Source organism: Melozone crissalis, unplaced genomic scaffold (genome assembly GCF_028551555.1).
Source record: "Melozone crissalis strain CALT ecotype California unplaced genomic scaffold, PUWL_Pcris_2 ptg000027l_1, whole genome shotgun sequence".
NCBI classification, from domain to species: Eukaryota; Metazoa; Chordata; class Aves; order Passeriformes; family Passerellidae; genus Melozone; species Melozone crissalis.
The window spans coordinates 3,522,648-3,539,526 of NW_026535805.1; the positions used below are offsets into that span (position 1 = coordinate 3,522,648).

The 16,879-nt window shown below is 37.1% G+C and overlaps 1 protein-coding gene across 1 annotated transcript in view; it reads left to right on the top strand.

Moving 5' to 3' along the window:
* Window positions 1-16,879, top strand: part of USH2A (usherin) — a 373,967-nt gene that overhangs the window by 254,212 nt on the left and 102,876 nt on the right. The window contains exons 42-46 of the mRNA XM_054280520.1: window positions 2,507-2,629; window positions 5,168-5,331; window positions 7,300-7,509; window positions 8,868-9,070; window positions 10,879-10,991. Of these exons, the coding sequence (XP_054136495.1) occupies window positions 2,507-2,629; window positions 5,168-5,331; window positions 7,300-7,509; window positions 8,868-9,070; window positions 10,879-10,991 (813 nt within the window). The remainder of the gene's footprint in view (window positions 1-2,506; window positions 2,630-5,167; window positions 5,332-7,299; window positions 7,510-8,867; window positions 9,071-10,878; window positions 10,992-16,879) is intronic.

Sequence of the window (16,879 nt, forward strand, 5' to 3'; positions counted from 1 at the left end):
TCTGCTGGGTACAGCAGACTGAGTTTCACCACAAGAGCCAAAGAAAGGAATCTCCTCTGAGATTTGTCTAGAATGATGGGATGGGAATCTTGACTTGAATGTTGAATACCAAGTGTGTGTGTGTGTGTAGATATACATTAAAGAAATATGCATTTGAGTGCATAAAGGTTTATAAAGACAAATATATTTTTATATGTACTCAATAAAAAATGTCAAATCTTTCATTCGAGTGCTTTAACGTATCGTGAAACGTTGTGCATGGAATTACACCTCTGTAGTCCATATGTTCTGGTTAGTAGCTCTCTTCTAGGTGCACTGATGGGTTCAATAATTATCATGTAATGCCATTTCAATTGCGGATGTTATTACAGTACAGTAGCTTGACTTTTTCTTCAGGCTTAATTAGGGCACACTACAACTGAATGTAAGGATTATTGCTCTACAGTAAAATTTGAAGTTTCAGAAAAGCAGTGTCTGTTATTCTGGGGTTAACAACATGACCATTTTACCATAGATTATTGAAGTAATTCAGCACGACCTACATCTGCAGATTTCATTTCTTTCATGGTGTGCCATGCTGCCCTCAACAAGAACAACCACTGAAGCAGCTGCTCTGTACAGCATGATGGAACAAGAAGTCTGCAGCAAGCAGAGCAGCAGCAGCAGCTGCCAGTGGGGGTGATTTACACATGATCGCCACTCAGTGTTCAAAAAGATTTGATGTTTTTCAAGACTCGTCTATGAAATATATTGGACAGAATATGCCAGGATGGTTTCCTACAAAGCTGTAATGATCTGTCTTTGGGTTGACACTGATGAACCACTCATGTGAGAGCTGTTCTTGTTATAAAGTCATCTGATTTTTTTTGACAGAGTTGGAGTTTAATTAGTTTTTGCTATTTAATTTCTGAAGTTATAATCTGAATTTCTTCAGTAATTCAGTTTGGCATCACTAAGTGGCACAACACTTGCTTGTACCTGTTGAGGATTATACCCTAAACTCGAGGGCAAAAGTTGTTGGAAGTCATGCATGTACTCCCTAGCTGCTATGGAGCACAGGAAGTGTCAGATCTCTCATAAGAGCATCACAGTTGATTTCTGGTTTTGAAGCAACATTAAATCACTCTATGCAGTACCTGTTAAATCTGGGATGGTATTGTCTAACTTGTCCTTATCAGATTGGAGATGATCTTAACTTAAAGAAGTGTCAAATTACACACAAAACCATTGGTCAGCATGATAATTACAACTGAGAGGTGACCCACGCCAAGGTATTCTGCAGAACAATTAAACATGGAAACATTTTCACAAATGTGCATTTAAAATGAGAATATTTAAAATCTGCCTAAGGGCCAACATACTTCTGTCTAGAATTTAGCAGTAAGTGCCATTCCAGAATGAGAGGCAGGGACAAGATGAAACAGAGCAGCTCAGCACATAAGAGAATCAATTTATGTATTTAAGGGAATATGTATGCATATGACCCTAATTTGCTGGGGTATCAAACTGAAACAATTATTGAAAGAATAAATTAAACAGTCCTGTGGAATATAATAAAGAGTAATAATCCTAAAGATTTTGAACAAATATATCTAATTTTGTTTCCTTTAGAGTGTAGTTTCCTTTGTAATCCCTAGAATGATTAGGAAATGCAAACTATAATATTATCCCCTTTAGTTTGTGACACTAAGTGATCTAATTTTTGTTAAATTCCGTAAAGGTTTTGTATCAAAGATGATGGAGGGTGTGTGATGCAGCCTGGGTGGAAAGCATGTTTTCCAAATCAGGCAGTCTCATGGCTGACCTGATGAAAGATGGGCTTTGGCTGACCTGCTGTTTGGAACAGAGACAGGAATACTGCTTCAGATACCAATTAAAACCAGGATGAAATAATTTGGTCTTTCAAGCTCACATCATGAATTTCTACCCAAACACAAAGGTGCCTTGCTAAGGTGTACAGATGGCTGGAACAGTTAACTCATTCTGTGCCTGTTTTCTCCTGTAATTTACACTGTGGTTATTTGTAAACACATTAAGTACAAAGGCACACTTAAGCTATTACTAATAGTGAAATAACAATGGCAGTGCTCTTTGTGTCAGTACATTTGCAAGAAAGAGGCATAATCATTTAATGTTCTGGAGCAACCTGTGCTTATCACACAAGTCTACGTAAGACACTGTTATGGGCTATTTGAACTTGCTCTTGATAACATTTTCAGAAAGTTTAAAACCCATAAATCATTGAATAAACTAGTTGTGTTTTTTTCAAGTGGAAATGCTTGATTTTCTATTTTCAAATTGGTTTTTTGGTTTTTTTTTTTTTTAGTAATTGAATATTTTAAAGCACAAAACATTAAAAAGAATGTTTATCTCAGGAAGTTTACAGCTGTAAAAACAAAATAATGTGTGGCTTTAAAAAAAACCTGGTTGGGTTCTTTTTTTTTTTTTTTTTTTGTAATAACATTAGTTGAGATAATCCTGGTGTTCTGCTTGTCTTTTGTGTTAGATATGAGCTCCTGAGACGTAAAATCCAGCAACCACTTGCATCAAATCCCCCTGAAGATTTAAATCTGTGGCACAATATTTACTCAGGAACTCAGTGGTTTTATGAAGATAAGGGTCTTAGCAGGTGAGATTACAAAAACTATAAAAACAAATGCTGGCATTTTGTATAGTGTATGTTTAATAGTTCAAAGTATTTCTTGTGTCTTTATGTAGTGAACATATTAATTATGTAATGAAATATTTTTTGTCATCATCTGTGGTGTTAATCATTCTAATATGCAGGGATTTATTATTAGTGTGTCATTCTTGACTCACGCATTGTTTTGCTTTCAAACCAAATGAAAATAAAAGTCACATGAAATTTTAGCATTGATATGCTCGTGCAATCAAACCACTTATATTTATGTGTACAGATGCTGTAGATTTGCATGTTGTCGAAATTATAGCACAGGCAGAATGCATGTTTGAGGGAAACACCTGAAAATTGTTTTCAGCAATGTTTTTTCATCTGATTTTGTTGTATTAGCTTCATCACCATTAAATGCAGGGTATTTAAAAAGGGGAAATAGAGTGTGTGCTCTTTTCCTCAGACCTGCTGAGTGGGGTAAAGCAAGACATTTACTCTTGATTGACCTTAATTTCTACATCTTGAAGTCAAGGCTATTTCTCCTTAAGACAAAACACAGAAATGAAGAAATTGTAATGGAAGATTCAACATGGATTCTGCATTGGGTTTTTCTAAGTAAAGTCTCAGGAAAACCCTCTTGGATGGTTTCAGGGTGTGTGTGTTCTGTGTGCTGGTGTGCTTTATGAGAACTCTGTGTCAATCACTGACCCTCAAATATCTGTTCTTTCCTTCTTCTTCTGTAAAAATTGAGTGAGCATCCCTCCTGAGCACAATGGGAAACAGGAGAACGTGACCTCTGCTCCTGTTCAGAGACACACTGAAGCAAGCTGAGGGCTGCTGTCTCTGGCTTGCTTCTGCCTGCTTGCTGAAAGCCACTGCTCTTTCCCATCTGTTGCAATAACTGCTCGTGGAGCTGTTCTTGTACCACTCCTGCCCAAGTGTCCATTTCTTTCTCTCAGCCATGCTTGGAAGTCTGCATAGAGTTGTCCTTGGTTTTAGCTTTGCACATTTTAGTGCAGCAGCATATTTTTGTCTATGTAGCAGTAATGGCAGCAATTCAGAGGTGGCAATACCTTCAGACAGAGCCTCAGTGGCCAATTGTTTGGCACCATGACATTTTGGGTTGAATGAGCTGTGACCAAAAACGTGTGCCTAACCCTTGGACACACCTGAACACTTATCCTGGGGAAGGTTCTGCAACTTGCAGCTATGTTTTTGCAGTTAACAGCTCAGGAGTTTGTGGCTGGAGAGAAGATGCTCAAGCACTGAAGCCTTATTTTTCCCAAAAGAAAATTAATATATCAGCATTTATTTTAATTTGTGACAATTAAAGCACGTTTCAGAATTACTGATATTGTCAGATGGTTTCTTCAATTCTAACAGGCTACAACAGACTCATTTGATTTTCATTGTTGAAAATATGGATCAAAAAAATGAATCACAAATTCTCATCAGTAAATTCCAAGAATAGAGTACTTTCTTTTTTCTTTTATTGTATGTGTGCTACAATGTCCAAGAAATAATTAAATGTGTGCAAGTGACAGAAGCAGAGAGAGAAATAAGATGTGTTTTGAATATTTTCCCCTTTTGTCAATGCTTAGAGTTGGACTTGGATTTAGTGAGTTCCCATTAAGTTGCTTTCTTCTCAGTGGGACTGCTAAAGCTTAGCTCTTTTGAAAATCAGGGTGTTATAGTAAACCATCTAAAATAAATGCAAAAAGTAAAGTAAATATACAGTGAGTGATTAATTTTTGTACTAAAATAGCTAAGTATTAAGCATTTATTGCATACTTCTTTATTGTATCTGTAGAGATTTATCCCACTGCAGCTTCAGTGAAAATTTGAGCAAGATGATCCTGAGTTTCTGTCTTTGTTCAGTTTTGTGGGAGGCTTTTTATGAGGAAATTAAATTTGAGATAATGAAATCCCACTTAAAGTACATTAGTATGACTTTTGCTATAGGGAAGAAATGATGATGTGAGAGTCACTTGGTTTACCAAATACACATGTAATTTTTAATAAATCTGTGTAATTGGAATATGCACAGTTCTGAGGAAAATTACTTTATTAAATGAGTTTAAACTCCTAGGTGCCTTTTTTGGGATGTTTTTGTAGTGGAAGAGTCCTGACTCTGTGGTGAATCCCTTTTACAAATGAGACTATGCAAGTTAAAATCAGTGGGTTTCCCAAAAGAGGAAAAAAGCCTCATTTGATTAAATTCTGATCCAAATTTTGGCAGGTTGCCACTGCTGTAATTACATATTGAATTGAGCTATAATCTCTCAACACCTCAGAAGCTAAAACTATGAAGAAGTGAAATACTGTGTTTTATTTTTGTTACCATGTTAATCATGCTGAATAATTTCCACAAAATACATGCCTCTTATGAAGTCTTCATTGGTGCATCCCATACAGATGAATTTTTGTGCAGGGGGAGAAGAAACAGCAAAACTTTGGCACAGGCAGAAGGTTTACAGCAAATATTTTCTATGTCTGCATTTTTCATTCCATTTAATTATTTTTAAAATGTCTTAGGTACACAACATATGAGTACAAGCTCATAGTGCACAACGAGGTAGGATATACATCAAGTGAAGAAGTGATAGCTACTACATTAGCAGGATTACCAGAGAAGGGAAGTGTCCTCGTTGCACGTGCTGTTAATCACACTGCCATGGAAGTGGAATGGTCAAAACCAAGTAAGTGTGCTTAGTATTTATTCCAGTAACTAGATGTTAACCTGCCATCACTTACCATGGCCTGCCTTGCTCTCAGAGGAAACACAGTCCTTGCCTTGATTTATAATATACCTATATGTCCTTGAAAGGAGAGGAAAGAAATAGGAAAAAAAATGTGCACATTGTGCTCTTTCTCAGTCATGTTTGTATTTATTAGATGCTCTTTCTGCAGAGTGAGAGTAGTGAAAATGAAGAAATAGTTAATGCAGACTCGTGAGACATGTCTAAAGCAGTACTGCACAAAATCCTGTTGTCTTTGTGGCCTATTTCATCCTTTTGTATAAAAATTTACATCTACATGTAAAGAGAAGATTCCCTTTCTCTTTCTTTATGCTCTGCTCTTTAAAATGAATTTAGCCTATTTCTCTAGTTGGTTTGTTAATACAGCAGAGGGGAATTTCTTCATGACTTAAATGCAAATGATATTGTAAGGACTGGGTGCTGAATTGCGACAAATGTAGTCTCTTTATTTTATAATTGCATGCCTGAAGTGAGCATGCTTATAAAAACTGACAAATGTAATAGATCTGAAGCAGCTCACTGAAGTTTCATTACCTTGGTAATCTAAACCCCTGACCTTCTAAATGTAGGTAATGCAATCTGGTTTTATTTTCATTCATATCTTAGAAATTTCCTCCATATATGTTTGTGAATGTAGAAGTTAAACACCAAGACGAGGCCATTCATTATCTGAAAACCTTATCATGTTTCATTACTTCTTATGTTATAAATAAGCACATTAACTATTTTGTTTGTCAGTGTTTCGTTCTTTTTTTATAATATTAGTTTTTAAATTAGTTTTGTGTTTTCTTTGGGAACTTGGGAGCCATCAACATAAGTTGCCTTGCTGTCTTTCCCTCCTGAAAGTTTCTGACTTCTAAGGATTTAGGCCTTGTATCAGTACCACTTAAAATAGTGTATCACTCTTGATTAAGAGTTTCAATGACAAACCCATATATTATTAAGTCTGAAAAAATGCTTTTGGCTTTTATCAGTGCTCTGCCTCAGTGAGCTGAGTCCTGTTCAGTTGCATGGTGTGTCATTTCAAGATTTTTGTGTTAGTGCTTACAGTTTTCATTGTAATTATACTTTTCGTCTCGATGCCTAGTGGAAAAGAAGTTGCATTTAGTCAGACCTGAGCTTAAACTGTTTGACAAAGGACAGATAAGATAACAGATGACATCTGAGTCACTAAAATGGAGAAGACTTGCCTGGAATCTGTTCTTATCCATCAGCTCAGACCAGTGAATATCATTCCCTGTGTAGCCTGAAAACTGTGCTGTTTTTTCTGTCTTTCTCTGGGGAAGTTAGTGCTGGGTAAAATGTATTTTACAAAGAAATGTGAGGATCTGAGGTTTTTGCCCTGTGTTTTTAATGCTTCAGAGTGTATTGCAGCTTTAAATATAGATTATGTGCTCATGCTTGTTCTGAAACAATAACACATAGCTTCTCACTGTACTGTGAATGGCCAAAATGCCATCTGGGTAAAGCTGAATGTCAGTGCAATTTATGGCATAGGCACAGGTCCTTTATCCATGGCTAGAGGAATAACACGGACTGGAGTGGGCTCTGGGAAGTGTAGTTTGAAGGGAAGGAGCAAAAAGGCCTGCACCCCACTCCTTGCAGCGGGTTTTGCCTATTATTTTTTTTATTCCATTGACTACATGGAGATGTCTAGAGAAAGAAAGCTTTCTCCAGTGTTGGATAGGATGATGAACCATTAATGATTTTGACAAATTAGGGAGAGCAGTCTGTGTCACTCTTTAAATGGGTGAGATTGGAGACACTTGATGCAATATTTCCTTTTTTATAAATAAGAGGTTCTGCATAAAAATTGGTTTACTCTTCAAAATGAATGTTGTTGATAAGAAACTTGCTGAGTGAAAATTTTCCAGCTGATGTCCTCGTGTTTTTCCTTTCTTTTCCTAGCACTGCAGGATTTACAAGGAGATGTTGTTTACTACACCCTCTTCTTGAATTCTACTGATGAGAGAAGATCTGTGAGGGTCCAGGCTGATGTGAACTCTGTAGTCATAGATGATTTGCAGCCCAACACAGAGTACCAGATATTTTCTCAAGTTTTCAATGGAGTCCACAGCATCAACAGTGAAGTTGTGCATGTGACTACCTCAGATGGAGGTTGGTTAGCAGTGAATGCAGCTTGACTTAAAATCTGAGAATGAAATTGATTGATTTTTGTTAGGGTTGAGATCAGTCATCCTTCCATTATAAAATTTCCGGTATAAAAGGAAAAAGGTCTAAAACGTTGAAATGCTTAAGTGCTGGTTGTCATCATGTGGTAGATCAATAAACAGCCCCACTGAGACAGAAGCAAAAGCTCTAATAGCAGATATTAACCCAGTTTGTGCTCATCTTCTCCTGCATATTCCTGTCTGTGTGCACTAAGTTTGGAACTGAGTTCATATCAATAAATGGTGGAATTTAGAAACAATTAAAGGGTTTTTTAAAAGATTTGCTCTGTGAAGCGACATGCTTTTGACATGACAGATGTACATAAGGCCTTTCCTGAGTCACTAGAAACTCTGGGTGCAAGTTCAGCCTCTAAGAAAATTCTTTATGAGTCATTTCTATGTCAGTGGGCAAGTGCAGAGCTGGGGGTGGAGGTTGAGGATAAAATAATAATAAAAAAAAATTGTGCATCTGAAATGTGTTTAGAATGGTCTTTCTAATCTTTTTGCTTTATAAAGTCTCATTATAAACATTATAATATCATTACCTCAGAAGCAAGTGTTCCAGGTCATTAGCAAAGCACTTTAAGGGAGGATTCCATTTCCTTTCTCATGCCAAAGGTCAGCACCTTTTGTTTATAAAATAGAATTGATGGTAAGGGCAATTTTTCAACTGGTAAAGATTGTTTCTTATGATAAAAATAGGCCTTTGCATAGTTATTTCTGACATGCTTAGATAATTATGTAATTTAACGCTAAGAAAGGTGTTGGTTTTTTTCTTTTTTTTTTTTTTTAATAAGTGTTAGACTTCATCATTACCTAGAATAATCAACATTTGAAACCATTTACATAATGGCAATATTGCATATTGCTTCATCTATAAGGCTGATATTGTCACGTCCCATCAGACATAAGGTATTTTGGTCTCAGGTTTTGATTTAAAAGCAAAATGCTCTATTCTTCTTTTTTCTTCTTCTTTTTTGAAGAATTAAGATTGGGGAGACATAAAAATAATATTTGCATGTTGACAGTGCAGATGTGTGAGTAATTTATCACCATATCTCACTGGCCACATACTACTGATGATTGACACTGTGCTGCTGGTATAAAGCATTTTACCATCAGCTCTCATGATTTCTAACTGAGAGTATAATAAGCCAATTTACAGAAGACTACAGACTGTGATAACTTCATCAGAGGAAAGCAGATAAGCAGTGAACCCTTTGCTAAATACTAATCTGCATTTGGTTAAACAAGTGCTTTTGCAGAGACAGCTGGAGTTTATTCAGTTTCTTCCTTTATTTCTAGAGCCTGAGGGCATGTTCCCTCCAGAGGTTGTCATCATCAACAGTACAGCTGTACGTGTCATCTGGACATCGCCTTCAAACCCGAACGGTGTTGTCACAGGCTACTCTGTCTATGTAAATAACCAGCAGTACAAGACTGGAATGAGCGAGCCAGGATCCTTTCTTTTGGCAGATTTGTCTCCCTTCACCGTGTATGATATTCAGGTTAGAATATATTTTCTAGGTTGTGTGACATACTTTAATTTTACTTATTTAATTCTACTTGGATGTCCAAGAAAAATATTGTTCTGTAAATTTCTTTATACACGTGGACATGTGTTTGCACTGATGTTTGTGTGCATATCCATACAAGGAATATATTTATTTTTAGCGTATTTTGGTTTCTGTACACTTTTCATCACAAATTTCCATTATCTCCTTTTTCAAACTGTCAAAACTCCATTTACTTTCCCTTAAACGCTCTGTGCTTCAGCATTAACAAAGCCCCAACATATATTACAAAGAGGCAAAGATTCTACTCCTACTCATTAAAAGAAAATTGCAATTGTTTAAGAAACATCAGGCATGCATGATATATCTTTACAGTGAAATAATGATGTTGCATTTGACACCCCATTATCAATTTTTTTTTCCTTATCGTTTTGAGGAGGCAGCAGAGCTGATCTCTGAAATCATCACAGTACTTTTTATGGTCCTAATATGTGCAACATTTTTTCTTTGCTTTTCCCTTTCTCTCTCTTTGCCTTACTAGTCACATATCTAGTGAAAGGCAAAAAACTGTGGGCAGAAACATAATAATAAAAATAATAAAAAAATAAATCTTCCTGTCCTGACTTTGTATTAATCTCTTCAAGAAATGGATTTTGACACTTAATTGTAACTATTCCTGTCTATTTCATGAAGGTTTGGTTTACATTATTATATATGAGATAAACTTAGTAGTACTATGTGTACTTAATTCTGAGAATTTGCAGCCAGTTACTCCATGCCATAAGTAAACATCACAGTAACAGGCACACAGTAACAGATTTCCATGTTCCAGCCCCTCTGAAGCAGCAAACCTCCATCCATGAATACACATATGACTTTCTGAATGCCACTTGGAAACACATTTGTCTTTTCTCAATAACAATGCAAATTCAGTGTACTGCCTCACTTATAGACCCTCTATATTAATTTACCATGGCCACCTTCTGTTGCTTGAGATGTTAATTATTCTTCTCTTCTGCTGTGCTAGTATTTATATCTGCATCAATGTGATTGGTAAAACCAAAATAAGATGCCTTTACTTTTTTTTTCTTTTCATTCTTTTTCTTCTTTTCCTGCAAACAATATTATCTTGGATGCATGTGCATCTCACTGGTAATCTTACTGCATTATTTTTCATTTTCAGGCTTTTTTTTATTTGAAGTAAGTTCCCTGTTGACAATACAGAAACAATGTTATGATCCTTCACTACCTATTTCACTTTTCTTAGTTTAATCTCAAGAATTGAAGGAATATCAATTTATTTCTGTGTCATGTTTTCATAAAAAATTGTATAATTTCTATTTGCATTTCTTACTTGTAATTTACAAAATAGACATGAAGGAATAGAACACACTAAGGAAAAATATTTTTATTTTTATGTCAGAATATATAGTAGGAATAGAAAGATTACTCAAGGCCTCAAATGAAAGCACATTTTTTTCAGTATTGCATACTGGGGTCTACATATACATGCAGACAAACAAGTTCACTGCAACTCTTTTGTTGATAATTTAATAGCAAACAGCAATTAGTGCCAGAGGGCTGCATGTACCCTTCTTTTGAAAATGGCGTGGGAAAATGTGATACAGTGCAGTAAATCTTTGGCAGATATACTTATCTCAAAGCTGCAGTATTTTCCTGGCTGTACGGAATCTCTTAAATAGAAAAGAATTATATCGTGGGTGAAGAGAAAGTCTAAACAAGTAGTGGAACTGAAAAATTTCTGCCGCTGAATATGTGAACATCCTGTTCCTCTCCACCAGATTGAAGCCTGCACGGTGTATGCCTGCGTGAGGAGCAATGGGACCCAGATCACCACTGTGGAAGATGAGCCAAAGCAGCTGTCAGCACCCATTATTCACATAATTGGCTCAAGGTACTGTGCTATAGGTGGCTTTCATGTATCAGGGACATTTCTAGTGAGAACGGGGACCAGAATGTAAAGTTGTCTTCTCAAAACTGAATAAGGTGCATGAAAGAATTCAGTATGTGCTTTGAAAAGGTTTTTAGTCGTTGTTATCTTTGGTCTTGGAGCTTTTTCACTGAAAGATCAATCAAAGAAGTCTCACCCTTGGTTGATTGTACATACCCATTTGGGTATCACTGTGCTGTGATAATAAATAAGGCATTAGTGGAATAGTTAGGAGAAGTGTAGTGGAATGAAAATTATCACATTCTGCTGTCAGTTAAGAAGAGGAAGATTAATGTTCAGGGAGCAATGCGATGCTGATAATGGAAACTTAGAATAATTCTGGGTAAAAAAAAGTCACCCATCACAGCAGTAAGAATTAGTAAGCTATCTGAAAAGGCATGCATATCTATGTCTCCTTGAACTACTGTTTGCAAACTGCCTGTCCACTACACCCACAGGCATGGGCAAACTTCTCAATTGTAAGGGGAGCATCAAAGTTGCAGTCCTTAGAAGCAGCCAAATAGTAGCTTATAAAGTGATTCTTTGGGAGTTAATATCTTCCAAAGACAAAATAAAACTGAATTTGCAAACATATTTTTCAAAATTACCCCAACAGTAAAGCAGTTAACCTCCTGTGTTTGTGTTATTGTTCCTGTGATTTTCCTCTTCTGGTGGAGTATGCTCATTAGCAGCATTTCTGTCATCAAAAGAAAAACAAATCTTTTGAGAATAACTACTATCTAACATCTGAGCCTTCAGAAATGGCCAACAGAATGGAGTTGCTACTCCAGTCTCTTAAGGACTTCAGCTTCTTGTTTGCTATTTGTATGTTTTGCTTGAATTGAGCATTTGTTTCTGTATAAGGGTGAAATTAAGCTTGCTATTTTTCTGTCACACATATAGATACAGTCAAAGCTTGTTTGATGATAAGAACCCAATTCAGGATCTCATCTTTTGCCCTTGGCTTTAACTTATGTATGCCTTTGTCTGTATTGTCTGTACTGCAAACACTTATGCATGTTTCTGCTATTATATATAGACTAAATATGTCAGAACACATGAATGCAAAAGGATCAAAAATGCCTTCCTACTTTATAATCTGCTCAGCCAGAAACAGACTCTGTTTCTACACTGCCTTTTCCTACATGTCATATTATCATCAGCTGTTCTTATATCCCAAAAGAATACTAACTACTGATCGATTGCCCGGACATGTCTGGCCGTGGCCTACATGTGCCCCGGGTAGTTCATTTATTTGCCACGGTGGATTTGCTAGAGTGGAATTTAATCAATAGCTAATTCATTAATTCTGCTCCTCGAGTATGTAGGGATTGTGCAGTATAAAAATGACTGGCTGGCTTCAGCTTTGATTGAAATATGACAAACACTACAGCTGACAGCCTTGGCAGGTGCTGGGCTGAATATGAATTTTGCTTGTTTATCCCCTGTAAAAGAAAAAGCTTGGGCAAAAAAAACCCCCCAGTTTATGTGGACAAGAGGACATTTTAATACATATCTGTCATCAGAGAGGGAAAAAAGGCATTTCTAGAGTATAGGCTCATGGGATATCTGAGATATATAATAAAGCCTGTGCAGTTTATTGTCTTTAATTGGAATCATGGCGTTTTCCCCTCTTCTGAATCAGTTTGGGGGGCTGTATTATTGATGAGCATGCTGTAGGATAATGTCTTTGTGGCATTCACAAATAATTGTTTTAAAATTTGCCTCAAGGTGTTACATGACAGAAATTATAATTTCACCACCAACTTAGAAGTCTTACTGATAGCAGCTCCATCCAAAGTGTTCTAATGAAGGTTATACCACCAGAGCCATTATAAATACCTTACTTTTCCACCCCTTACACTTAATAACTCAGCTTCAGGCTGAAACTTGGCACAAAAGGTCGCAGTCCTGATATAATTATTTTATAATGCCAAACTTCAAATAGAAAAGAGTGTGGCACCCAATCCTGGAGTCCTAAGTCAGGTTCTGCTTTGCTGTGTTTCTTGCCTGCATTTAGGGTTTTTGGGGGAGAGGTTGCATTGACCATGTTTAGGTAGAAACAAATGCCACTGAAATGAGATACACTCTTGGTTTGTTTTGTTTTTAATTAGGACCTCAGGGTTTGACTCTGTAGACAAGTATTGTATTTTATTGCACAGTTTAGAAAGTTTTCTGAGTACTGAATGCATGTGGATACTGACTGATAGTTTGGGTAGTGGATTTAATTCTCATGGTGTGTTGGAAAGTAGTTCATTCCACTTTAAAACACTCCTCTTTCTCTTTTTCCTCGTAATACAGCAGTTCTGTTGCATGCCTTATTCAAAGGTTGATGGCTCAGAAAACACCATGGCCTAATCTAGGCAATCTAGGGAAAATCCCTCACAGATTTTTGAGGAGAGGGCCCTTTAAGTATCTTGGGGGGAACCAGAAACCCTGGTCAGGGTGTGATGGAAAGCTCAAAGAGGATAAGGCCATGGGAGGAAAGTCAGGTGAATTCTTTGGCTTGGTGTTCAGTGTCATGGCACTTTGGAAGGTTACTATATCTGTTGCTGTTTGTGAGTGAATGAGGAGGAGGAATTATTTCAAATGAACATGATAGTGAAAAAGATTTTTTAAAAATGGACAAAACAAAAATGGATAAATGGAAAAAATGGATAAAACATAGCAACAAATTCTTGGGATTATGGTATTTGTTCATGAGTTCTAAAGGAAATCAAATATGAAAGTGTCAAACTGCTGTGTCATGTTAAAAAGCCTTTGTCATTGCTGGACAAATGGAAGGTGAGAAAATGTAGTGCAGATTTCAGCAAGGGAATATTGGGAACTGAAGACCGGGGAGTCTGATTTTCCATACAGGGAAGATGGTCAGAGAGCCAGAAGACACCTGATCACTCTCCCTACTCTAGTCATGGGGAACACAAAGCACTGCAAGGTTTCTCCAGGAAGTTTGTAGCAACAGGAGAGGCATGATGCCATTTATCAGAGTGTCTGGACTGTGCCATACTGCCTTCTCTAATTCTGTCAGCCCTGCATCCACCATGCAGCAGCTACTTAACTCCTGTGCAATAGTGCTGCTGCAGTTGCTCAGTATGTGTGATCTCCTGATGAGGGAAATATTTTACCCACTAGTCATTAATAATAGCAGTGTCCCCTATCTTAAGCCTGTCAGGTGAATCTTGTGATTTTTTTTTTTTTTTACTTCCAGTTCCTAAAACGTAAAGTCATTAAATCTTTGATTTTTTGAATTTAACTCCTGCATGTGATGAGACTAATGGAATATTCATTATCAAGATTCTGAAGTGAAGCTTTGATATATTTTAAAACGTCACTGTTAAACCTTTGCTACTGTATTGAGAAAAAACAAAAATCAGGAGTCCTTTTCTGCCTTATGGGCACTTGGAGCTGATGAAGTAGAGAAGCACTTGGAGCTGATGAAGTAGAGAAACCCCAGAAGTTTGTTTCCAGAGTCTGTTTTATCAAAATATATCTGAAGCATTATCAAAATTAAAAATACTGTTATTTTTCATGGATTAAAAAAAATTCTACCTGAAAATGTCAAAAACAATTGTCTTTACATCCTTGAGTCAAATTTACTTTGCTCTCCTTCACAACAGCAAATACACTTTCCTGGATCAGTTTGCAATTGTTCTTTATCTCCTGAAAGTGCTTTAGTGGACTTGTAATCTGAAGCAGATTGTTTCTGTGAACCTGGCTAGGCTGTCTTGCCTGTGTCAGTATTTTCCCCTCAGTGGCAGCAGTGGGACTCATCCAGCATGGGAGCTCCCATAAATGGCAGACACTTGGAGTTTTCTCTGGGCAGAGAGGGGCTATACCCACCTCTGGGGTGCTGCACGTTTTTGTCTATGCCTGCAATTTGTGAGTCTGCTTCTGCAGGCCAGGCTGTGGGCGCTTCCCAGGGTAGGCACAGCTCCAGGGTGCCCCAGAGGGAGTGGCTGGGTGGCAGGAGAGGCCAGGCAGGCTCTGTGCCCACGTTCCTGCAGCTGTGTCAGACGCACCACGCGCGACACAGCTGCCGGCGCACTAACGCGCCCATCGTGTCCCATTAAATCCGCACCTGCTCAGGAGGATTTTCAGCTCTGCCTTCAGATGGGGGATGTCAAAAAGCCTCTGCAGTACCATGAAAACCCTGCTGTTATTTTTTAAACTGAGCTGTGCCCTGCTCTTGCTGCATTGCCACACTTTGCCATGGGTGGCAAGCATCGGAAGGTGTAGACATAACTGAAACACCCATAAAATTGTGAAAGAGTGTGCTTGTCTATGAGCCTGTTCTGGAAGGTCATGCTGAGCTTTACCTTGTTGCCACTGGTCAGTGAATTCCCCTTCCACACAATTTCCTTGTTCAGCTGCAGTTTTTCTTTATATCAGGCTATGTCCACTCCAGTTGTGTCGCTATCAAATAATAATAAAGTGATTTCTTGTTAAAGGAAGGAAATACATACTGCGCTCTGCAGAAAAGGCAAAATGTTTGACTTATTGTGTTAATTCTTGGGCCTAATTTTAAATTATGTTTGAGAGAATTATGACTTGAAAAACTGCAAAAAACTGGCACAATACTCGGAAAATATGCTCATGAGGGTCTGAACAAAACTTGCAGAAAGAAAATAATTCAAAATTAAGACTGGGAATGCTTTCTTTGCTCCTGTGATCTATTCTGTGCAAAGACCAGGAGAGAGTTACAATGGCATTTATAAAGGTTAAAGTACTGCCCTTCTTTTACTTTTCTTTTTACTGTTTTTTCCTGAAGTTTATACAATATATTTTCCTGTTTTTCTGTTTTTAAGTGTAGCACTATTTAAATGTGGATGAGTGCATTTGTGTATGTGATCATGTGTGTGGTAGAGTAGGTAGAAAATACAAAATAGCAATGGATGGAATATGGAATTAAATCTACTATTCAGATGAAGACCTTGGAATGATAATGGCAACTCTACAAGCCACTTGTGAATTTATTCCCTCATAGGTGACATTAATTCCTGGTCTGCAAAGCCTTATTGAAGTGTGTGTTCCTATGTTTATACCTCAAGCAAGTGAAATAATAGTTCACTTATTTTTATTCTGTTAAGATGTCGAAGTTTATCTCAGCAGCTGCTGTTTCACTGTAGCATTTTCACTTTAAATTAATGCTAATTTCTGATGTCACTGGCATTCTGACAGTGACTGTGTAATTGGGACATGGAGATTAAAAAGAGGTACTTGGAGCCTAGCTATGCCATGTTTTCAGTCCTTCTATTGATCTGCACGCAGCATTGGGATCTCCTTCTCCCTACCCAAAGAGTCACAGTGAAAGGAATTTGTGTCTTATGCAATACTCCACAGTGAATATACAAGAAATGAAGTACTCATTTGAAATATCACTGGGAAAATTGTATTTTTTTTTCAAATGTCCCTTTTCTTTTTTTTTTTTTTAAATTATCATAATCCTAAGCGGGTGTCTCAAGGAAATATCTACACATTTTTAGTTGCGATAGTCATGCTACAGCTGAGCATGATTTAATAGCCCTTAAGAGATTTTGTTCCTGAAACTGATGATAGTCTGATATCAAATCTGGAATCAGCTGCAGGATTTTGTTTTACAGACAGTCTTTGCAGGCTGCTGCAGTGATACTTTTGCACTCAGTCAGAAATCTTGAGTCTTAGTCATGATAAACACTTCCACTTCTTACTTTTAATTTGATGTCCAGTCAAAATATTTAAGTACAGAAGGGAACCAGTGCTTACTGATGCTGTAATAAGTTTTAATTCTACTCTGAAGAATACATCTCAAAGCAACATCCTTTTCTTTTTTTTTTTTTTTTAAAAAAAGGGGAAAGGCAAGATTAAGACTAGCC